This window comes from Theropithecus gelada, chromosome 14 (genome assembly GCF_003255815.1).
Source record: "Theropithecus gelada isolate Dixy chromosome 14, Tgel_1.0, whole genome shotgun sequence".
Lineage (NCBI taxonomy): Eukaryota > Metazoa > Chordata > Mammalia > Primates > Cercopithecidae > Theropithecus > Theropithecus gelada.
The window spans coordinates 97,631,209-97,651,230 of NC_037682.1; the positions used below are offsets into that span (position 1 = coordinate 97,631,209).

General features: G+C 35.8%; 1 protein-coding gene across 5 annotated transcripts in view; it reads left to right on the forward strand.

Moving 5' to 3' along the window:
* The window catches only part of GRIA4 (glutamate ionotropic receptor AMPA type subunit 4), a 370,821-nt gene that overhangs the window by 309,803 nt on the left and 40,996 nt on the right, over positions 1–20,022 (forward strand). For all 5 annotated transcript variants that reach the window (XR_003115686.1, XM_025357619.1, XM_025357622.1 and 2 more), the window contains 3 exons: positions 2,343–2,713; positions 4,660–4,858; positions 12,236–12,483. Coding sequence is in view for 4 of the 5 variants with exons in the window: in XM_025357619.1 (XP_025213404.1) it covers positions 2,343–2,713; positions 4,660–4,858; positions 12,236–12,483 (818 nt within the window). In the remaining variant the exon portion in view is untranslated. The remainder of the gene's footprint in view (positions 1–2,342; positions 2,714–4,659; positions 4,859–12,235; positions 12,484–20,022) is intronic.

Consider the following 20,022-nt stretch of genomic DNA (forward strand, 5'->3'; position numbering starts at 1 on the left):
AAAATTGCAACATATATGGGAAATAAAAGTGAACATTTTAAATATATTTTAAAGTGCTCACAATTTAGGAAGTTAAAAAAAATGAATACTCAATATGGAAAAGTGGGGGCCGATTATGATAGTAATACATAAAACAACAAGTAGCTATCTGTTTTATAATAACAAATTCAAATTAGTACAAGGAGATCTAATTTCCTTCCAGATAATTGGGGAAGACAAGTAAAGATAAACAGGTCTTTTCTGAGGTTTAAGACTGAGCATGCCTTTACATAGTGCTGGAGACAGTAGAAATTTGCATAATATTTCTGGAGAAAAGCTGGGCACAGCACATTATAAGCATTAAAAAGATTATTACTGTTTAGACCGGCCATTTCATTTCTACAAATTTATCTTAAATAATTAAAACATGTGTTAGGATTTGTCCTCAAAGATGTTACATAGCTTCACTGTTTTAAATTTTATAAAACTGGAAACAATATGAATATTCCTCAAACTTAAAAAATGATTGAGTACATTTTGATATTTTTCCAATAAAGCATTTTCAATCATTAAAACTTACTTTTAACTTGTATACTGAAATGGAAAAGTGTTCATTATATTATTTGAGAAGAGAAAAAGAATTGTAAGATGTAATGTTCTACATTATTCCTTTTTAAAAGAAATTAAAAATACTCTTCATAGAACAAAGTCTTTCAGAGTATATAGAAAGAAAAAACAAGAGTAGGTGATGGGAATAAAGATAATGTTTCCTAATAGGCTGGGTCATACTAATAAAATCATTAAAATATACTGATTTTTCTAAAGCTAGTTCACATATTACTTATGCAACAAAAATTATAGACATAATGATAGCTATGGGGAAAGTAATAACCTTCCAGCAATGGTCTGAGTCTTGTATATATGGGCTTTTATGATGTGAACAAGGTTTATTCCCCTCTTAAAGGCATATGTGGTCAATTCTCAGTCACCCAAGGAGACGTGACTAAAACGTACCTTCCCCATTCTTACCCCGCAGTTGCCCTTGTATCAAGCCCTTGGCCACTGTATAGAACCAGGAGTCCGAGGATATGTAAGAGTCATTGTAAGAGTGGCAGCCTCTATGTAAGAATTTGTATGTCTGAGCATGTTTCTGGTTCCATTTTAACGTCAAGTATATTCCTTTTAAAATAAATTATCAAAACTCCCTTTTATTTGTAGATCATGTGATAGTTTAGTTTTCGCACTACACTTGATTCCAGTTGATTTTAGAGGTGGGGTGATTTACACTCTACACCTTATTTCACTTGATTTTAGAGGTGGTGGTGATCTAACAGAAGCAGCCCAGGCTCAAATCCCAGAGCTGCCATGATGTGTGAATCTCCCTTCTCTGAATCTCAGTTTCATCATCTAGACAATGATAAGTATACGATTCTTATGAGGACTAAAAGAGAAGCTATTCAAAATATTTAAATCAGCATCAGATCAGCATCGGCCACAGAATCCCTTAATAAATGCTCACTATTACCTTATTAAGGCTTCCAATAAATAATCACAATAACATTATGAGGTAAACAGGGAAAAAGTATCCTCATTTTATAGCTATAGAAAAAGCTCAGAAAAATTGCTCAAAATCACAGAACTCTGAAAATGGAGGCTAGTGCCTTATGATTATAATATCTGAGAAATGAATCTACTATTTTTCAAAATCTTTTTTTTGAATGAAGGTGGAGAAATCAAAATATGTGAATAGCAAGAAATAAATGCCAATTTCCAGATTTTTGTGTGTGTGCTGAATTGGAAAATATCGTCAAACAACGCATTTTCTTTTATCATACAAGCACAGGCTTTATGATCTGTTTTCTCATAGCTGGAAAGGCATAAAAAAGAAAAGACTGTTTGAAATTTGCAAGTCATAATATTAAGGGATGGCCAAGTAATGAATCAGTGGCAATGCTCCAAATGAAACAGAAAAGGCTGCAACATAGCAGTGTTCCTGGCCAGGAAATTCACAAATTCAGCCATATGGAAAGATTGTCAAGTCTCCTCTGCAGTGTCCCAGATCCTTAAAGACTAATACAGTAATTTGAGTTCAACTTATTTTTGCTTATCCACTCTTTTTCTATTTTCTTTCCTTTTATCTAATTACTGGAACCTCTAAAAATGTTTTGTGCAACTTAAGTAATATCTTACGAAAAAATTTCTATTCATTTTCGTATCTATCACTAGTCTTATTCATTTTTGGCACTCCAAAAATAAATGTAGAATAAATGCATGACTGGTTAGCTTTAAATGGATCATTCCAATGCTAATTGCTTCATGAAATTCATTAACCTATGTGTCTCCATGTGTTTTTTCTCTTATAGAAAGCAGAGATTGCTATTGCCCCTCTGACAATCACTTTGGTACGAGAGGAGGTCATTGACTTTTCTAAACCCTTCATGAGTTTGGGCATATCTATCATGATCAAAAAGCCTCAGAAATCCAAACCAGGAGTGTTTTCCTTCTTGGATCCTCTGGCCTATGAGATTTGGATGTGCATAGTCTTTGCCTACATTGGTGTCAGCGTGGTCTTATTCCTAGTTAGTAGATTTAGTCCATATGAGTGGCACACAGAAGAGCCAGAGGATGGAAAGGAAGGACCCAGCGACCAGCCTCCCAATGAGTTTGGCATCTTTAACAGCCTCTGGTTTTCCCTGGGTGCTTTTATGCAGCAAGGATGTGACATTTCACCCAGGTTAGTTTCAAATCTCTTAAGTTCTTCACCAATTTCCCAGTAATTCTAAATGTTGTGCAGATTATCTCTCCACATGTTCTTTTCCTAAAGACAGAGGACTATTTGAAACACAGGAAGGACTTGCAATTCCCAAATAGCAGTTTCTTCCAAATTAGCACAAAATGTGGATATATCATAAACATTAACTTTCTCAATAGCAAAGAAACTATGCAATCTATCAGAACTCTCAAAAATCATTTAGTATTAATATTTCATTCACTAGTTTGACAAATGGAAACTGAAACCTAAATTGTAGAATAGAAATTCATTTCCATTTTGTTTCCTTTTAAAAAACAAACACTTTTGCTATTATTGCAATTTTTTCCTATTATTGTTGTTGTTGCTCATTTTCAGAAATTAATGTTGGACTTAATTCTCATCTCACATAGCTTAAGGGAGATACCTGGAACCTGAGTCAACATAGTAGGTACCAGATATACATTGTTTTATATAGCAATGAATAAATTAGCTAAGCAATAGGCAAGAAGCCAACCATGCAAACACTATGCTAGTTTTATGGAATGTTTTTCACTATCTGTGGAGTCATGGCTCCCTTCCTTTGAATACCAATAAGATATAATTTAACCATTATATTCACCAAAAATGCAACCTTCTTTTGCAAGAAAAAATACCTTATTTTTCTCATAAAGTAGCTGAAGGTGTGAAAAGTACTTGCTTTAATTGTTGACTATATATTAGCATCACAAATATATAGATTTCTTCCTTTTTAGAAATGTATGCTTTCTCAAAAAAGAGACATTTGGGGCACAATGCAATTTGTGTTTCTTAAGACCTAGGAAAATTATAAATATGCCTAAATTCCAGTAACATAGGAATCTGACTCAAAAACTTTCAATTAAAGAACTAAACAGAAATCAAAGTAAATCAAGTAATGGTTTTTAAAAGCCAGGAGTAAGCAAATATTAAGTTAAACCCAATAGGTGTCTCTTTTATAATCACAAGTATTATAATAAGGGAGTATTTTAACTTTGTAAATGCCATGAAAAACATGAAATCATTCTTCAAATTTTCAAACAAATGTTTTATAACAATTTGCCACAGGAATTTTAAGTAGTTTGATGGTTACGATAAGTGAGTTCAATGATGAACATTCTCTGAATTTTTTTACTCACCCCCTTCTTACATTTGCTCTGCACTCATACTCACCCACACATCCTTGATACCAGAGAAAGAGTGAAGAGAGAAAATCGTATATCAGTGTGTAAAGATGCTTTGAGACATGGTTCAACCTCCACTTAGCTCAGGAGTAGACTATCAAGCAAACAAACAAAAAATCCTCAACTATGGTCACTTCGAGACCAATTCTAGACCCTCATCTCACCTTGGCCTAAGTTCCATCATCCTGGCAGGGCTCTGACTGAAGGTAAAAACAAGTTCTCTCCTTTTGTCTCAGAAAGGTATCTACCAACTTGCATCAAATCTAAGACCCCAGTCACTGTTCATATGTATTGCTACTCTATGTACCACAAAGAGAGAAATAATGCTGCCAATTAAACCATGATACTATATTTTATCTCATCAACCATAGGCTGCATCCTAATTTCAGAGATGCTAAGAAATGAGGGCAGGAGATTATTAATGAATTCAACTAAGTATTCCCCTTATACAGCTGAAGAAAAGCTATTAAGTTTTACATTTCTGCCATATTCTTTAAACAATAAAAAGGAAATGGTTGTCATATTTTCAGTGGCATTTATATATTAAATACACCATAGAAGATATCAGATTATACAGAAATCTAGAATCATTCTTGAGTAGACTCTCAGAAAATAAAACAATACTTGCAATCATGATTTTTAAATGTTCATGGTGAATTGCTGGTATTTCTTTTCTTTCTCTATGTTGGTTAGAGAAAGGAAAATGTGCATTATTTTATCCATGTTTAGATCCCTCTCAGGTCGAATTGTTGGAGGTGTTTGGTGGTTCTTTACACTCATCATTATATCATCTTACACTGCTAACCTCGCTGCTTTCCTGACGGTTGAGCGAATGGTCTCTCCCATAGAAAGTGCAGAAGACCTAGCCAAACAAACAGAAATTGCCTATGGAACACTGGATTCAGGGTCAACAAAAGAATTCTTCCGAGTAAGTTAAGGGAACAACTAACAATGAAATGTTTATCATTTTGAAATTCAGGCAATTTTTACAACAATTATATCATGGGCTTTAGCTATTATAAGGTTTACAAACACAATGGTAATAGCTACGTTTAAGGCTAGTACTTCTAACTGGATTTTATAATCACTTTAATTTGCAGAAGGTAATTGACTTAGTCATATTGCAAGAGGAACACTCTCTAGGGAGTAGTAACAATGAAAAGGTAATTAAAACAATTTTATAACATAATTTATCCAAAACATTCCAATGTTGATAATGCTATGATAATATTGGATCTGGTAAGACTGGATTTATGTATGATTTTGGGCTGATAGCATAAAAATGAAAACTTGACTTTTGAAGAATACATTCAACTTGCTGCATTTGAAACACAAAACCTTAATTGCAGATTATACTACTTATATGAGTTATATTATTCTATAATCTATTCTGTAACAATGAACTTCACAGCAACATATTTGCTTTCTCACAAGGTAATAACAGCAAGAACTTTTCCATTCTAGGCACCTCTCTAGGACATTGTATGGCATTTAGTTTGTGCTGATTTCTCTGCTTTGCAGATAAAAATTTTCCAATTGATATAACTGCTTACATATATGGATACCTGTATAACTGCATTATATATATGGATGTAATTGCATTGTATGTCCCTTTGACCTTCCATCAGAACAATAGAGGTTTTCTTTTAGGTTTTTTTAGTGTTTGTTCCATTATGGGGATGAATTTTTTTTATCAAAAACCCCTTTTTCTACTCATTTTAAATCCACAGCTATACGCTTGGTAATGTCTGATAACAGATAGGCATTCATTTCGTGACTTCAAAACCCCAAAATTAAAAAGTTGCCAGAGTGACATTTTTATGAATATTGAACTAGGTAAAAACGAACACTTTTTATATTTATGTCAATTGTTTAAACACTAGAATATGTAATAGCATAGAAGACAGAACATACATTTTATTACTTTCTAAGCTTTTGTGTGAAAGTAATAATGGTTCTTTGTTCGTGCCTACATACAGCACTTGAGAGATTACATTTCCATTTTAAATGTATTTATTTATAATCTTCTCACTCAATTCGGCTTAATAATTATAAACAACAAAATGTGCTACTCCTTAGGCCAGCTTTAACTTTTGTATACTTGAATTTCTGTAAGATATTTATCCTTTTTAAAGAAAATTGATGCCGGGTGCGGTGGCTCAAGCCTGTAATCCCAGCACTTTGGGAGGCCGAGACGGGTGGATCACGAGGTCAGGAGATCGAGACCATCCTGGCTAACACAGTGAAACCCCGTCTCTACTAAAAAATACAAAAAACTAGCCGGGCGAGGTGTCGGGCGCCTGTAGTCCCAGCTACTCGGGAGGCTGAGGCAGGAGAATGGCGTGAACCCGGGAGGTGGAGCTTGCAGTGAGCTGAGATCGGCCACAGCACTCCAGCCTGGGTGACAGACCCAGACTCCGTCTCAAAAAAAAAAAAAAAAAAAAGAAAAGAAAATTGATTATAGTATCCTAATATACTTTAGATGTTTACATAATATCATAGCAAGAGCAAATCATTCAAAAACTCAAACTCATCCTTGGGCATTGTTTAGAAAAGAAACCAGACAATGAACAATGTACTTGTCAACAATTTGGAGTATTATATATAATCTAAAATGTATAAGTTAATTACAAAACACTTACAGATTTTCTTAAAACTGTAAGTAATATTCATGACAGTAGATTTGATTAACAATAATCTATGGATAAAGTTAATTAAACAAACTTTTTAAAATTTACCTAGCACATCCCTATTTCTACAGCTTAATAATAGAAACATTACTACTCTAATGTATTTTAGCATAATTTCAGTACCGTGCTGTCAGTTTATAACTGCTCCCATCCATAAGTAAGCAGGTAAAATTTAATGATTTCGCCTAAAAATCACTATGTATATGCATCAAAATAAAATACAAGTTTGTGCTATCATTTGCACTTTACTGAAAATTGATGACTGTCATTTAAATAAAGACATTATTTGCAGGCTCATCATTCTGCCTTGAGTGATAAAGGGAAGAAGAAATGCTATACTGATTCCCTGAAAATATTTCAAACGTAACTCACTGTAAAGCTCTTTAGCATTAAGCACACTGAAAATGTTCATTTCTAATCTTTATAAAGTTAAAAATGCTTAAATTCAAAGAACTGGTGAGGTAGATAAGAGAATATATTAAGAGAAATATAAGAATGGGGAAACCTGCTTCCTAGATTTATAGAGTCTTCCATACAAACTGTGCAAGCACCATTCCTTGTTTCCTTTCTCTCCAATCCAACTTCAGTTTTTCAATTGGAAGATTTTTATAATATAGGTATCTATTGTTGCAGAACATTCTGAACTCTAATGGGACAAGAAAATAATTTCCCCTGGCAGCACGCTTTCAGGAAAGCATAAATTTGGGTTCTTTGATAAAAATTTCATTCATTTCTTACCCTGTTTGCCTCCCTCCTCTCCCATACATGTTGACCTGGTTTAAATAAACCATTTGTCTGATGGGCTGAGGAAACCAGAACGTGAAGTGTATTTTTGTACCTGTCAAAATCATTTTCTCATAGGAACACATTAATGGTACATCTATCAGCTCCACTAGGCTGCCTCAGGCAATGACCTATACTCAGTGCTTCAGAAAAATGTAGCAGTTATAATCAACTGAAAAAAGAATTAAGCCACAGGATAAAACTACATCTGAATTCAACTGTTGCCTTGGTTTTGCCCCATTATGAGACTTTATATGCTTCATGTTTTGTGTGCCATGGTAAGCCTAAACATAGAGGCATTTAAAGAATCTGTACTTGTCACTTAATGCCAGCCTTGCTGTTTTGGTACTTTCACATTACTACACACCTGACTTAAACACAGTGATTTTCATTTCAATGCAGTTTTATCCTGTGCCTGTCTCAGTCATCAGTGAAATCGTGAATGCATAAATGATGTGCACTACTATCTCAGGGTTTATAATATTACCAAATAATGCATTGATGAGCTCTCACTAGAACATCAGTCTTGCCAAGTAAGCTAGTAGAAGGGGGAAAAAATTCACCAGATAGATAGCAATGTAAACATTAACTATAATACATGACATTTGTACACAGTTTCTATCAGAAGCAGAAATGGTGGGATACTTAATTTAGGGACAATTAAAAGGATAGCACATTTTTTAAATTACAAGAATTGTTTTAAGCAATAAAGCAGTGCTTTAGATCAGATAGTTCCCCATGCTTTGAGTTTCACAATAAAGATGAAATAAATCGATCTGATATTAATTTTCTAATTTCAAAAAATAATGACTCCTATCTTTTCATTTCCCACACCCCAGTCTTTAAACATACACTACAGTTGAAGCTTTTAGGGACTTAAATGTTCCTTTATCATTGTACCTGATACAATGACACTTGATACAGAGACCTACTGAGCTTGCTGGATCTGCAGAAATTTTCTTCATTTTAGCCTGTCTCATCAAATTTATAAATATTTGCTTGCCCTCCCTCCTTAGCAATCACTCTCTTGCAGTCACAGATAAGGCACAGGGATATTACTTCCAGTCCTACACCTCTCGATTCCCCCTCGTCCCTTTGTCCTATGTATATGATCTTATCAGAATCAGATTTTCTAAACATAAGCGTGGTGACAAACCAGGCTAATTTCTTTTTTCAAAAACTTGCTTTTATCTTTCCATTTTATCTATATTTTTTCATTTTTATTGTACCTACACCCTCTTATATTTAGCATAGCTACTCTGTGGATTACTCTTTCTTCCAGATTTTAAAGGGATTAGTTCAACTTATTTTGCACTTAAGGCATACATAATTCAATGTATTCAAACAAATGCAGCAGTAATTTTCCACATATTAATATATAGAAATGGACTATTAAAAATATCAATGACCAAAAGGTACTGTATTCTTTTTTTTTTTTTTTGAGACAGAGTCTCGCGCTGTGTCACCCAGGCTGGAGTGCAGTGGCGCGATCTCGGCTCACTGCAAGCTCCGCCTCTCAGGTTCACGCCATTCTCCTGCCTCAGCCTCCGAGTAGCTGGGACTACAGGCGCCCGCCACCACGCCCGGCTAGTTTATTTTTGTATTTTTAGTAGAGACGGGGTTTCACCATGTTAGCCAGGATGGTCTCGATCTCCTGACCTCGTGATCCACCCGCCTCGGCCTCCCAAAGTGCTGGGATTACAGGCTTGAGCCACCGCGCCCGGCCCTGTATTCTTTTTAAAAAGATTTATTTGCTTTAATACTATGCTGCATTCTATAGTCAAGTGATCTCTACAAATACCAAATCCTAAAAATACACGTTTTTCATTTTGCTATGTTAGTTTTGTTTAACTGTCCTATTCTTTTAATAAGCTACTTATTTGTAACTGGAAAATTGCCAAGTAATTAGCATGTTTTTCATATTCTTAATTCCATAAAATAGTTCAATTAAAGCAATATTCACACTGATTTTATTTCTTCTGTTTTCAATGTAGTGTACATAGTAAAGTATACAATGTATGTGAAGCTCTATACCTGTTTGGGTGAAACTCTCAAGTCAAGATTTAAATATATTTAAAAAGTAGTTATGTGTTTAAAGGAAGTTTACCAGAAGTTCTCTAAAAATTAAAATTATCAATATAGATATTGAGGGACAATCTGTATCAAGTGATTCAGAGAGGTTATATTTTTCAGAACTTGTAAAATGAAAGAGTTTGTTCTCTGGAACAGAACTCTATTTTTAGAGATGGGATGAATGAAGCATGGCAACATGGCATTCCTAGTGGATTCTATACTTGAAGGTTTGGAATCCAAGTACTCATCTGTCCTGCAAGGACATAGAATCATTGCAGTTTTCTAATATGAGGATTCTGTTGCCAGAAGTAATTTGTCATTGCCTAAATACACACACACACACACACACACACACACACATACACCCACCCCAATCTTTATATCATGAGATATTTTTTCAAGTGTTAATAGCATAAAAACATTACAAAAATACTAAAAGATGTCAATTTCCCCCCTTGATATTTATCAACATTTGGATATAAGTTACCAGCTAGGTGCGATGGCTCATGCCTGTAATCCTAGCACTTTGGGAGGCCGAGGCGGTGGATTACCTGAGCTCAGGAGTTTGAGACCAGCCTAGTCAACATGGTGAAACCCTGTCTCTACTAAAAAATACAAAAATTAGCTGGGTGTGGTGGTGGGTGCCTGTAATCACAGGTACTTAGGAGACTGAGACAGGAGAATTGCTTGAACCTGGGAGGCAGAGGTTGCAGTGAGCCAAGATCACGCCACTGCACTCCAGCCTGGGTGACAGAGCGAGACTCCATCTGTCCCCTCAAAAAAAAAATGAATATAGTTACCATAAAATATCTTTTTCTTTGGTGTTCAAGTATACAAATCAGTGATTGTGTGGTTTATTAGTTAGGTTTATTGATTACTTATTTCTGAACTTATGAAATAAAAAATTTGAATCACACTTTTATTCATTTCTTTCTTTGTCTGCCTGAATAATTTGTCTTTGCCCAGGTATTGAAGTTGTATGTTGATTAGTAAAGAACTGCCTCTTGTTGAATTCTACATTTTGGTAAACAAAGGAAGCTCAATGTAAATAAATGTACACACTACTCAGCATTGAGCCTCACACAAAGACATAAGTGTGAATGAGGTCTTCATTTTTTCTTTTTTTTGGATTCAGATACAAAATTGCAGCCCCTTGTTATTGAAAACAAATGCAGTTGCACCAGACAAGATTCAGGCTTTTTTTTTTTTTTTTTTCAGATGGAGGCTCACTGCAACCTCTGCCTCCCAGGTCTGAGCAATTCTCGTGTCTCAGCCCTCTTAGTAGCTGGGACTACGGGCATGTGGTGCCACGCCGAGCTAATTTTTGTATTTTTAGTAGACACAGGGTTTCACCACGTTGGCCAGGCTGGTCTTGAACTCCTGATCTCATATATTGAACTTTATGATCAGGTGTTCCACCTGCCTCAAGCTCCCAAAATGCTGGGATTACAGTCTGAACCACGGCACCTGGCCAAGGCTTTTCTATCTTATTAAACATATCTTTTGGAGACATTTGAGTTCACTTAGATATATTCTCACATTAAAAATGTATGTGTGAATGAAAAATTTAATGCAAATGTAAATAACAAGAAAAAGGACCAGGGTAAATTAAGTAGTGAGAGTAACGTATTAATAGATAAAACTCAAGTAGACAGAAGTAATTTACAAATATAAATAAGTTTCTTGGCTGGAGTCAAGGGGATTAGAATGAACAACTCCCTAAAACGCAAAATTGGAAAATAGGAATCACTTCTCTTTCAAGTTCAATATATGTTCTATTTGAAAATTTTTTCATAAAAAGTCTAAAAATGTTTCAGTCAACCTAGAGTTTGATTGCTGTATTAGGGATATTTGGTTTATAAGCTATACCAGGTTTTGCCTCTTCCTTTGGTGTTCAATTACTGACTTGATATGGACTGTATTTTTTGTATATTTCTTACTAGAATTATGTGCACTAAAATTTGGGGGCATGAAAAAAGAAAAAATAAAATAATAGTCAGACATGGTGGCTCACACCTGTAATCTCAGCACTTTAGTAGACTGAGGCAGTAGGAGTGCTTGAGGTCAAGAGTTTGAGACCAGCCTGGGCAACATAACGAGACCTCATCTTAAAAAAAATTTTTTTAATCATCTGGACATAGTGGCATGCACCTGTAGTCCCAGCTACTCAGGAGGCTGAGGCAGGAGGATCTCTTGAGCCCAAGAGTTGTAGGTTACAGTGAGTTATGATCATGTCACTGCACTCCAGTCTGGACAACACAGCAAGACCCTGTCTCTAAAAAAAACTTAAAAAAAAAAAATAAAACAACAACCCTCCTTGTTTGTTATAACTAAAATACAGTATTAAAAGGAATTTTACAAACTTGAAGTAAAATCTTAGCTTTTTTAAAGTTTGCCACGAATGTGATATAAAACATGATTTTAAACGATGAAGTCTCTTCATCGCAGTCTACATTGAAAAAAACAGTAAATAGATCACTATTTAAGCAGTTGAGTGTGGTAACTGTTATGGCAAGAGGTTTGGGCTTCTTCAGATATGACTTTTAAATGTCTATCATTTCCGTGATTTCCTTAAACAGTGTTAAAAGGCAGTTTTCCAATTTGAAAAGAGTAATATTACTATTATATTACTCTATGACAAATGGGAGTTAGAGAGCAACGGAAAGATACTAAAACTCTTTATTCTTATCTTGGTTCAGTGAATATTAACATGTTGTTCCCTTCTTTCCTGTATTTAATTTTATTTTAATTTCCTCCAGAGATCAAAAATAGCAGTGTATGAAAAGATGTGGACCTACATGCGATCAGCAGAGCCATCAGTGTTCACTAGGACCACAGCTGAGGGAGTAGCTCGTGTCCGCAAATCCAAGGGCAAATTTGCCTTTCTCCTGGAGTCCACTATGAATGAATACATTGAGCAGCGAAAGCCATGTGACACGATGAAAGTGGGAGGAAATCTGGATTCCAAAGGCTATGGAGTAGCAACGCCCAAGGGTTCCTCATTAAGGTGGGTGGAATAGTATAACAATATAACATGTGTTGTTATAGTATTCCACCTTCCCTGATGTGCCTGAGAGAATTATTTTGTTTTGTGTGTGAACATGGTATGTTTGTTTGTTTGTTTTCTTTTTCTCCATTTCATATATTTTGGTCAACAATCAGGTAATTTTTTTTAATTTTGGGATAATTAATCCTCGTTGACATATATCTTTGAAGGCCATATAAAAACCAAACTGGTTGAACACTAGCTGCTTCCAGTGGGCCTAAGGCATGGGTAGCATATGCTTCTTTACATCTCATCAAATTTTTTTGGCCACCGGTATCTACACTATCATCATGTCAGTGATAATTCTACATTTTATCATTTTTTTTAATTATGCCTGGCCACTAGTCTCTGAGTAAGAAGAAATTAACCTCTTTCCAGCAAACCACTTTTTTTTCCATTTCAATATTTTATTTATTATGGCATCTTTCTATTTTAGATTATCTTGAGGTTGTTTTCATGCTAAGTTTGAAATCACATCTATTTATAAAAGCAATCATAGTCAGAGGAAAAAATGAGCTCTGGTTTTATAGTGCTTACTCAAGTCACACTCCTGCCTATTTTAAAGGGAGTGTGGTGTAAGTAAGATCTGTAAAATTAGACCCAATGGCAATCCAAAAATGCTTACAGATAGACCCCTGAAATGAGCAAACCATTACACGTGTGGATTAAGTGAGACTTTCATTCTTATGGAAATATTGGTTAAATCTGCCCTTTTCATCCTTTTGGTCCTGGACATAGAAAATTCACATGTTTATGTCCAGGAGGCAGAATTTCCTTTTTTCCTTAAGCAATAAAGGCTGCTGTTGAATTGATGGGGCTGGATCCCATCAAAAGCGATGATCGACAAATTACTCTGGTCTCAGTGCTGCTTAGGAGAAATGTACACAAAGCACAGATTCAAGAGGAAATCAGGATCTTTGCCAAAGGACTTAACCAAGAACCTGATCTTAAAAAGTGATGCCTCTGGTAAGCCATTGAAAAGTGAAGGTAATGAGACCTGTACTATTGCCTAGTACAAATGAAAGCAATATAAATATTATAATTGTTTTCATTGGTTTCAAAAGGGTAACTGCAATGTGCTTTGATATGTGTGTTGGGTTGGGAAGGGTTGAGAGAGATATAAGAAACAAACATCAGTAATGGAAAAGGTTGTGTTAAAGCAATATATTGTGTTTGCAAGCAACACTGTAATAATTAGTGAGGGGTTTTATGGTATGTTACAAAAGTGCAATATTAAAAGAGATAAAACAAAACTAGCCAGTAAAGACAAATATGGTTATGGACTGTGGAAATTTTGAAGTCAGGCTTCATGTATGGAACATACATTCCGTATGAAACTGAAGAAATGTGCAGGGAGAAAGCCAAACAAATAAATTATCCGTAATATATTCTACCCAAAAACAATTTCAACCATTCAGAAACTTAAACTGGCATCAGGTTGTTTCATCTTTGAGGGTTTATTTTGTATGATGCAGTATGAAGAATATGTAATTTCAATGAGGCCAAGTAGTAAAGAAATCTCTGTTGAAGGTATGGTTTTGAGAGCACCTTAGCGTAAATACTTTTTTAAAAATAGGAGGGGAGAATGCAATGGTGGTTGATATGTAGATCAGTGTTCAGACTATTGATTACATTCACTGGATGTCTCTCTTGCACTTAATTAATTCTCTGTGGATATAGCTGCCTTGTCCTCTGTCTTGTGTCTACTGATAAAGTCAAGCTTCAGGGACTGAATTTGGCCTTCAGTGACGGGTTCGCCTGACTCCCATTAATGGCAAGAGAGTTCCCTCTTAAATGTGCCACTTTGTCAAATCCACACTACAGGGATTGTTTGGGGAAAAGCTGAAGGGCTTCATCTGTCCAGAACTGTATAATAATCACCCATTGGCTTCCCCCTCTTTTCCTGTCCTTCCCTGGACCTTGTTAATGAGGCAATTGTTAAATTAAGCTTCCTGGATGGAGAGTTTGTTTATGCACTTTGTTTTATATATGCCACAATTTCCTGAGCAAGCTGGCTCCTGCATGCCAAAACCACAGTCATTTTGTCCTGCCTTTGAGAACACTGGAAGGGCACTGAAGGCTGACCAGCATGCACCTCACCCCACCTCCTCTCTGTCTCATCCTCAGCCATCTAAGCGGGAGACTCATCAGGCTTAAATTCTCATTCTTATCCGCCTAGGATTCTTCTGTTTCAAATGAGACAAACTAATGCAGAGATGGACTAATAGTCATCTTCTGTATAAATGATTTAGTTTGCAGAAGCAAATTCAAAATAATTGTATTCATCAGAGCAAGGTCAAGAGGACATACCTGTATCAAATTCTTTGAAACCTTTCTGTCTTTTTCAGTTCCGTAGAGACTTAAGTCTGTTTTCCTATACAATCTATCTTTTTAAAATCAGGTCTTTAGGTTAATAGTTCTGGATGTAGTGAGACTTTTGTATTGCATTGTCATTAACAATGGCTTTCTCACAAACTCTGCTATTCAGATTCATTAGGCAACATGAGACTTTAAGCAAAAGAAAACAGTAATCTGTCCTATTTACATTTAAACAGAGAATGCAGATAAATGACTAGTTATGTTCCATTGGTCTAGGGAGTTTTAAATTTCCAGGTCTTGCTGTTTGTTTAAAGTGCTTCAGAAAAAATGTCACAGAAAAGAGGAGAGAGTTTGATATATAATCAGAATTGAAAATTGGGACTTGGGTCTTTAATGCAGACTTTAAAACAAATGCAATAAGGATCATCGCAAAGAGTAGATCTGTAACTGGACTGAAAAATATCACAGCACTGATGACTAGCACCTGTCTTTACAGTAGAGAATGATTTACAGAGCTCTTTACTGTTCCAAGACTTTATTTCAGACTAGTGCTTGCTGGACATAAAGCAATTAAATTTAAAACCATTGATCTATCACTTACTAATAACAATGGCCAGAAATTGTTGGTTTATTGTATTTTGATATAGATTCTCCAATTCTCAAGTGACAGAACAATGCCAGGTATACTGATCTGGAATCTTTTTTTTATATGCACAGTATAATTTATACTTCTATCAGTGCCATGGTTTTCTTTCTCCTCCCTTTCCCAGTCCCCTTGGCAATCCAAAACAATTGTGAAAATCTTTCTCTGGTTGAGAAATGTCCAAAAGTTGTTTTAAAATATACACTTTCGATGGCATTGCAACGGAATGTAAAGTTTAGAAGAAAGAGGAAGTACATTTATTTTGACTTTACTCTCAATACTATCAACACTATCAATTTTAATATACAAATTGATTATAGTATAGACATCTACTATACTATAGTATTTATGGTACAATAAAGTTGCCTACGTTACTGTCAAAATACTATCAACTTTGCCACGGTATCCATACTACACTGGTTACTAGACTATTGATTTTACTTTGTAATAAATAAACCTGTTAAAGGTTCTTTCGAGTGAATCATCATTCGGTTGATATGGATTTACTATTAAGTAGCTGTTAGATAAGAATATCCCTTTTAAAGATATTCATAGTGTCTAGTGTCTGTAAATACCTCCAGACAACAAAGCGGTGGGTCATATCTGAACACTTCCTCTGGACCTTAGAACGATTTGTATACTTGACCCTAATGTTTGAAGCCAAGTCAAAAACTCTAGTCACCTATACTTTTATTATTCAACAGCGGTCATTCCCATTCAGACTTTGCCTCCTCTAAAGATGTTTGTGGAACTGTGTCTAAAGTAAAACAAATGTTCTGTCACTGAAAAAAAAAAAAAAAAAAAAAGGATGCTTTAAAGGAAAGCAGTTCCAATACAACTTGTATCGGGGGGGGGGGGGGGGGGGGAGACATGGAAAAAATGAGGCCCAGTTGTACTTGGCAATGACAAGTTGCAGGAACCCATGGCAACCGGAACCGATCCATTGAAACCAAGCACATCACACTTAGGTTACAACAGGAAACTCAGAGCCCCACAGCAATAGCACAGCAGGGGGAGGAAGTACTCAGCATGAGAATTAGAATACCACATCTCTCATTGGACTTTTCCTTTCAGCATTGAACAAAACTACTGGCCTCATAAGACACTTGGCCTTAGCCTAGATCTACATTGGAGTGAGTCGAGTTCTATGTAGGTCAAATTATGTTTCTTCCACTTTGGAGAATTTGCTAGGGCAGGTGTATTAAACTTAGTATGAAAATTCATGTCTGAAAAATGTATTATCCTAAGGAGCTACTTTCACATATAAAATTTGTGGGATATATACTTTAGTTCAGGAGTACTTAGAAGGTTTATGAAGTACTTAGAAGGTTTAGGAAAAAGGAGTTTGCTGGATATTTTATGTGAGCATATTATTTTAGTCTTTTTTTGGTATTAGAAACAAGTCAACTGATAGTATTAAAGTAGATACTAGAAAAACTTAAGTGTACAGAAGTCTAAAGCTGAGTACTGAGTACATTTGGGCTCAAATGAAGAAACTTTTAGCATGCCTTGTGGAAATGAGTTGCAGTGGGTTGGTACATAAACACATTTTTTTTATTTTAACTATTATGAAAAGAGATATATATTTGCTTATGAATACCCTTCATTTTTAGTGCCATATTTAAAGATGCTATAGATAACTTATTTTTCTAATCCTATTATATTTTGAGATACAGTCTGTTGGGCTAAGGAGTAGACAAACACACACAACAAAAATCATTTGCATCTCTCAACATATACACACACACAAACACACATAAATCTTTTCTGAGATATGCTTAAAAGAGCTACCTAGTTTGCTATTAAATATACTGCTATTGTGTGTACCAAGTATTTTGCATTTACAAACTAAGACATCACATGGTGAAGGTATCAATGCTACTTGTGTCCCAGGGAAAAATAATTGCTCAGTAGAATCCATATACTTCATTCCTCTCTTTCCAGAGGTACACTACACTAGGAAGGATGAAACTTACCAGGGCCATTTTAAATTCTAAATTTTTCATTTAAATCCTTCCTATTTAATTAAAAGATAACTAAAATTACAACTCCTCATGAAGAAGGAAACAAAGGTTGCCTTTTTTCTAAATTTCTTTAAGACTCACAAGGCATTATACATGTTTGTAATTCTTCCCATTAGTTTTTAAAAAATGCTAAAATGATTTGCCCTCAATCTTTTGACAGTTCATTCAACAAATGACTCCTGAGTGGGGTCCAACTGATCATTTATCAGGTATGTTTTAAGTTGTTCATTCTTGAGGTACTTTATAGCAGCCTGAGTAGGTAACACCAAATTGAAAAGTTTCTATATTCAAGGGTTAGCCTTTTGCTCTCCTTACCACTACACTTAAAAGTTGTATTTTAGTAACTTTCCTGAGAAAATGAGTAATTTATGGCCATTTTAGTTTCTACCACTTCAAAAGGGATCAAATTTGACAAGATGAAACTGCTACCAAAATGTTTGGCAGCTTATGAAGTTTGATGAGAAAGCGAAGCTAGCTCTCAATTCCGACAATTCTAACAAAAGCCAGAATTGCAATCTCTTGTTCTTGAGCCCCACACAATTGTCTCACAGACAAAGCCTATGAATATAAAGATGATAGCATATTCAGATCAAAGGTAAAGCATTAATGTATGCATAGGGTTAGCGTGTGAAGCGGAACGCTTGCTCACCCTTAGAAGTAACCAAAGTAGATATGAATGCATGAAGCTTCCGTGCTATTCCCTTTCTATTGACTTGGCCTTGATTTCCTCACTCTAAGCATTCTCTGGACCCATATTTAAATTCATCAAGAAAGAGATTTTTTTTGTTTCTGCTGTGCATACAATAGATTCTGACCATGGCAGCAAAGCCACTCTTCAGCCCTGTCTATACTAAATTATTAAAGAAAATATGTCAGATTAATTACTCTCCACTATAGGATCTCAGGTTATAGGATCATGGCTTCTATAAAGTGGCTTACATTCAGTTCACAAGTGGCTCTCAATTTATCTTCAGAACGGCAGCAGAAGTCAAGTGACATATATCTATTATTGTTGTTGTTCACACATCATTTGTGTTGGGTTCTATTCTCTAGATTGACGTTCCTAAAGGAAAGAGTGCCAGGAAGAAGCCACCCTAGGTGGCGTCAGCACAGGCTGAGCAGAGGGAGGAACCATTACCTTCTTCTGAGAGACCTTAACTCTTACATTAACTCTTACAACTCTGAACAGGCCTAGAAGAGAAGCATTATAATCACACTGCAGTGGATTCCTCCCCTTATGATCCCAGGGCCCTGTTAGCTGAGAGCCTGGTGGTAGAGTACGGAGGGACTGAAGAATAGAGGAAGGGGTCAGGTACAGTGGCTCACCCTTGTAATCCCAGCACTTCGGGAGGCCAAGGAGGGTGGATCAGTTAAGGTCAGGAGTTCAAGACCAGCTTGGGCAACATGGTGAAACCCTGACTCTACAAAAAATACAAAAATTAACCAGGTGTGGTGGCACACCTGTAGTCCCAGCTACTCAGGAGACTGAGGCAGGAGAATCACTTGCATCCAGGAGGTGGAGGTTGCAGTGAGCCGAGATCGCGCCACTACACTCCAGCTTGGGCAACACAAGATTATGCCACTGTACTCCAGCCTGAGCAACAGAGCAAGACCCCATCTCAAAAAAATAAAAATAAAAAATAGAGGGAGGAAGTAGCTCTTTATATTTGCAGTAGGTAGACATGTGGAGAATATTTTAGATAAACACATGCAGGCATACAACACAGAGCTTTAGAGAGAGTTATGGTAATCAGGTTTACCATAAAAATCCAAAATGCCTATAATACAATACTAAAAATAGCTCACTTTATTGTGGATATATAATCTACCTTTCAGTGAAGAATTCTATATGATGCTGCTTTAATGCAGTTTTATGCTAATGATAAACATTTACTTAGTACATCATAAGTAAATAATGGTTTTCTACAAAACTGAAAATGTACTCCTTTGTTTCGGCACAGCATATGGGAAAGCACTCATCCACAACTTTAAGTGTCATTAGCTTCCTTTTGTCTCTAAAGATAACATCAATCACAATGGGGCTAGTTTACAATTCTCATTTAATTAAAAAAAAAAAGATAAAATAGTTTGTCAGTCATTTAGAATGAGCTGGAGAATAGCAATGAATCTGGTTTAGAATTATATTCCATTTTAATTTCACTAAAAATTAAAAAACTGTAGCTCATTTATTTTAATGTTTGTTCCTCTCCAAAATAATCAATCATTTAACTCTGTTTCTTTTTTTTTTTTTTTTTTTTGAGACGGAGTCTCGCTCTGTCGCCCAGGCTGGAGTGCAGTCGCCGGATCTCAGCTCACTGCAAGCTCCGCCTCCCAGGTTTACGCCATTCTCCTGCCTCAGCCTCCCGAGTAGCTGGGACTACAGGCGCCCGCCGCCTCGCCCGGCTAGTTTTTTGTATTTTTTTTAGCAGAGGCGGGGTTTCACCGGGTTAGCAAGGATGGTCTCGATCTCCTGACCTCGTGATCCGCCCGTCTCGGCCTCCCAAAGTGCTGGGA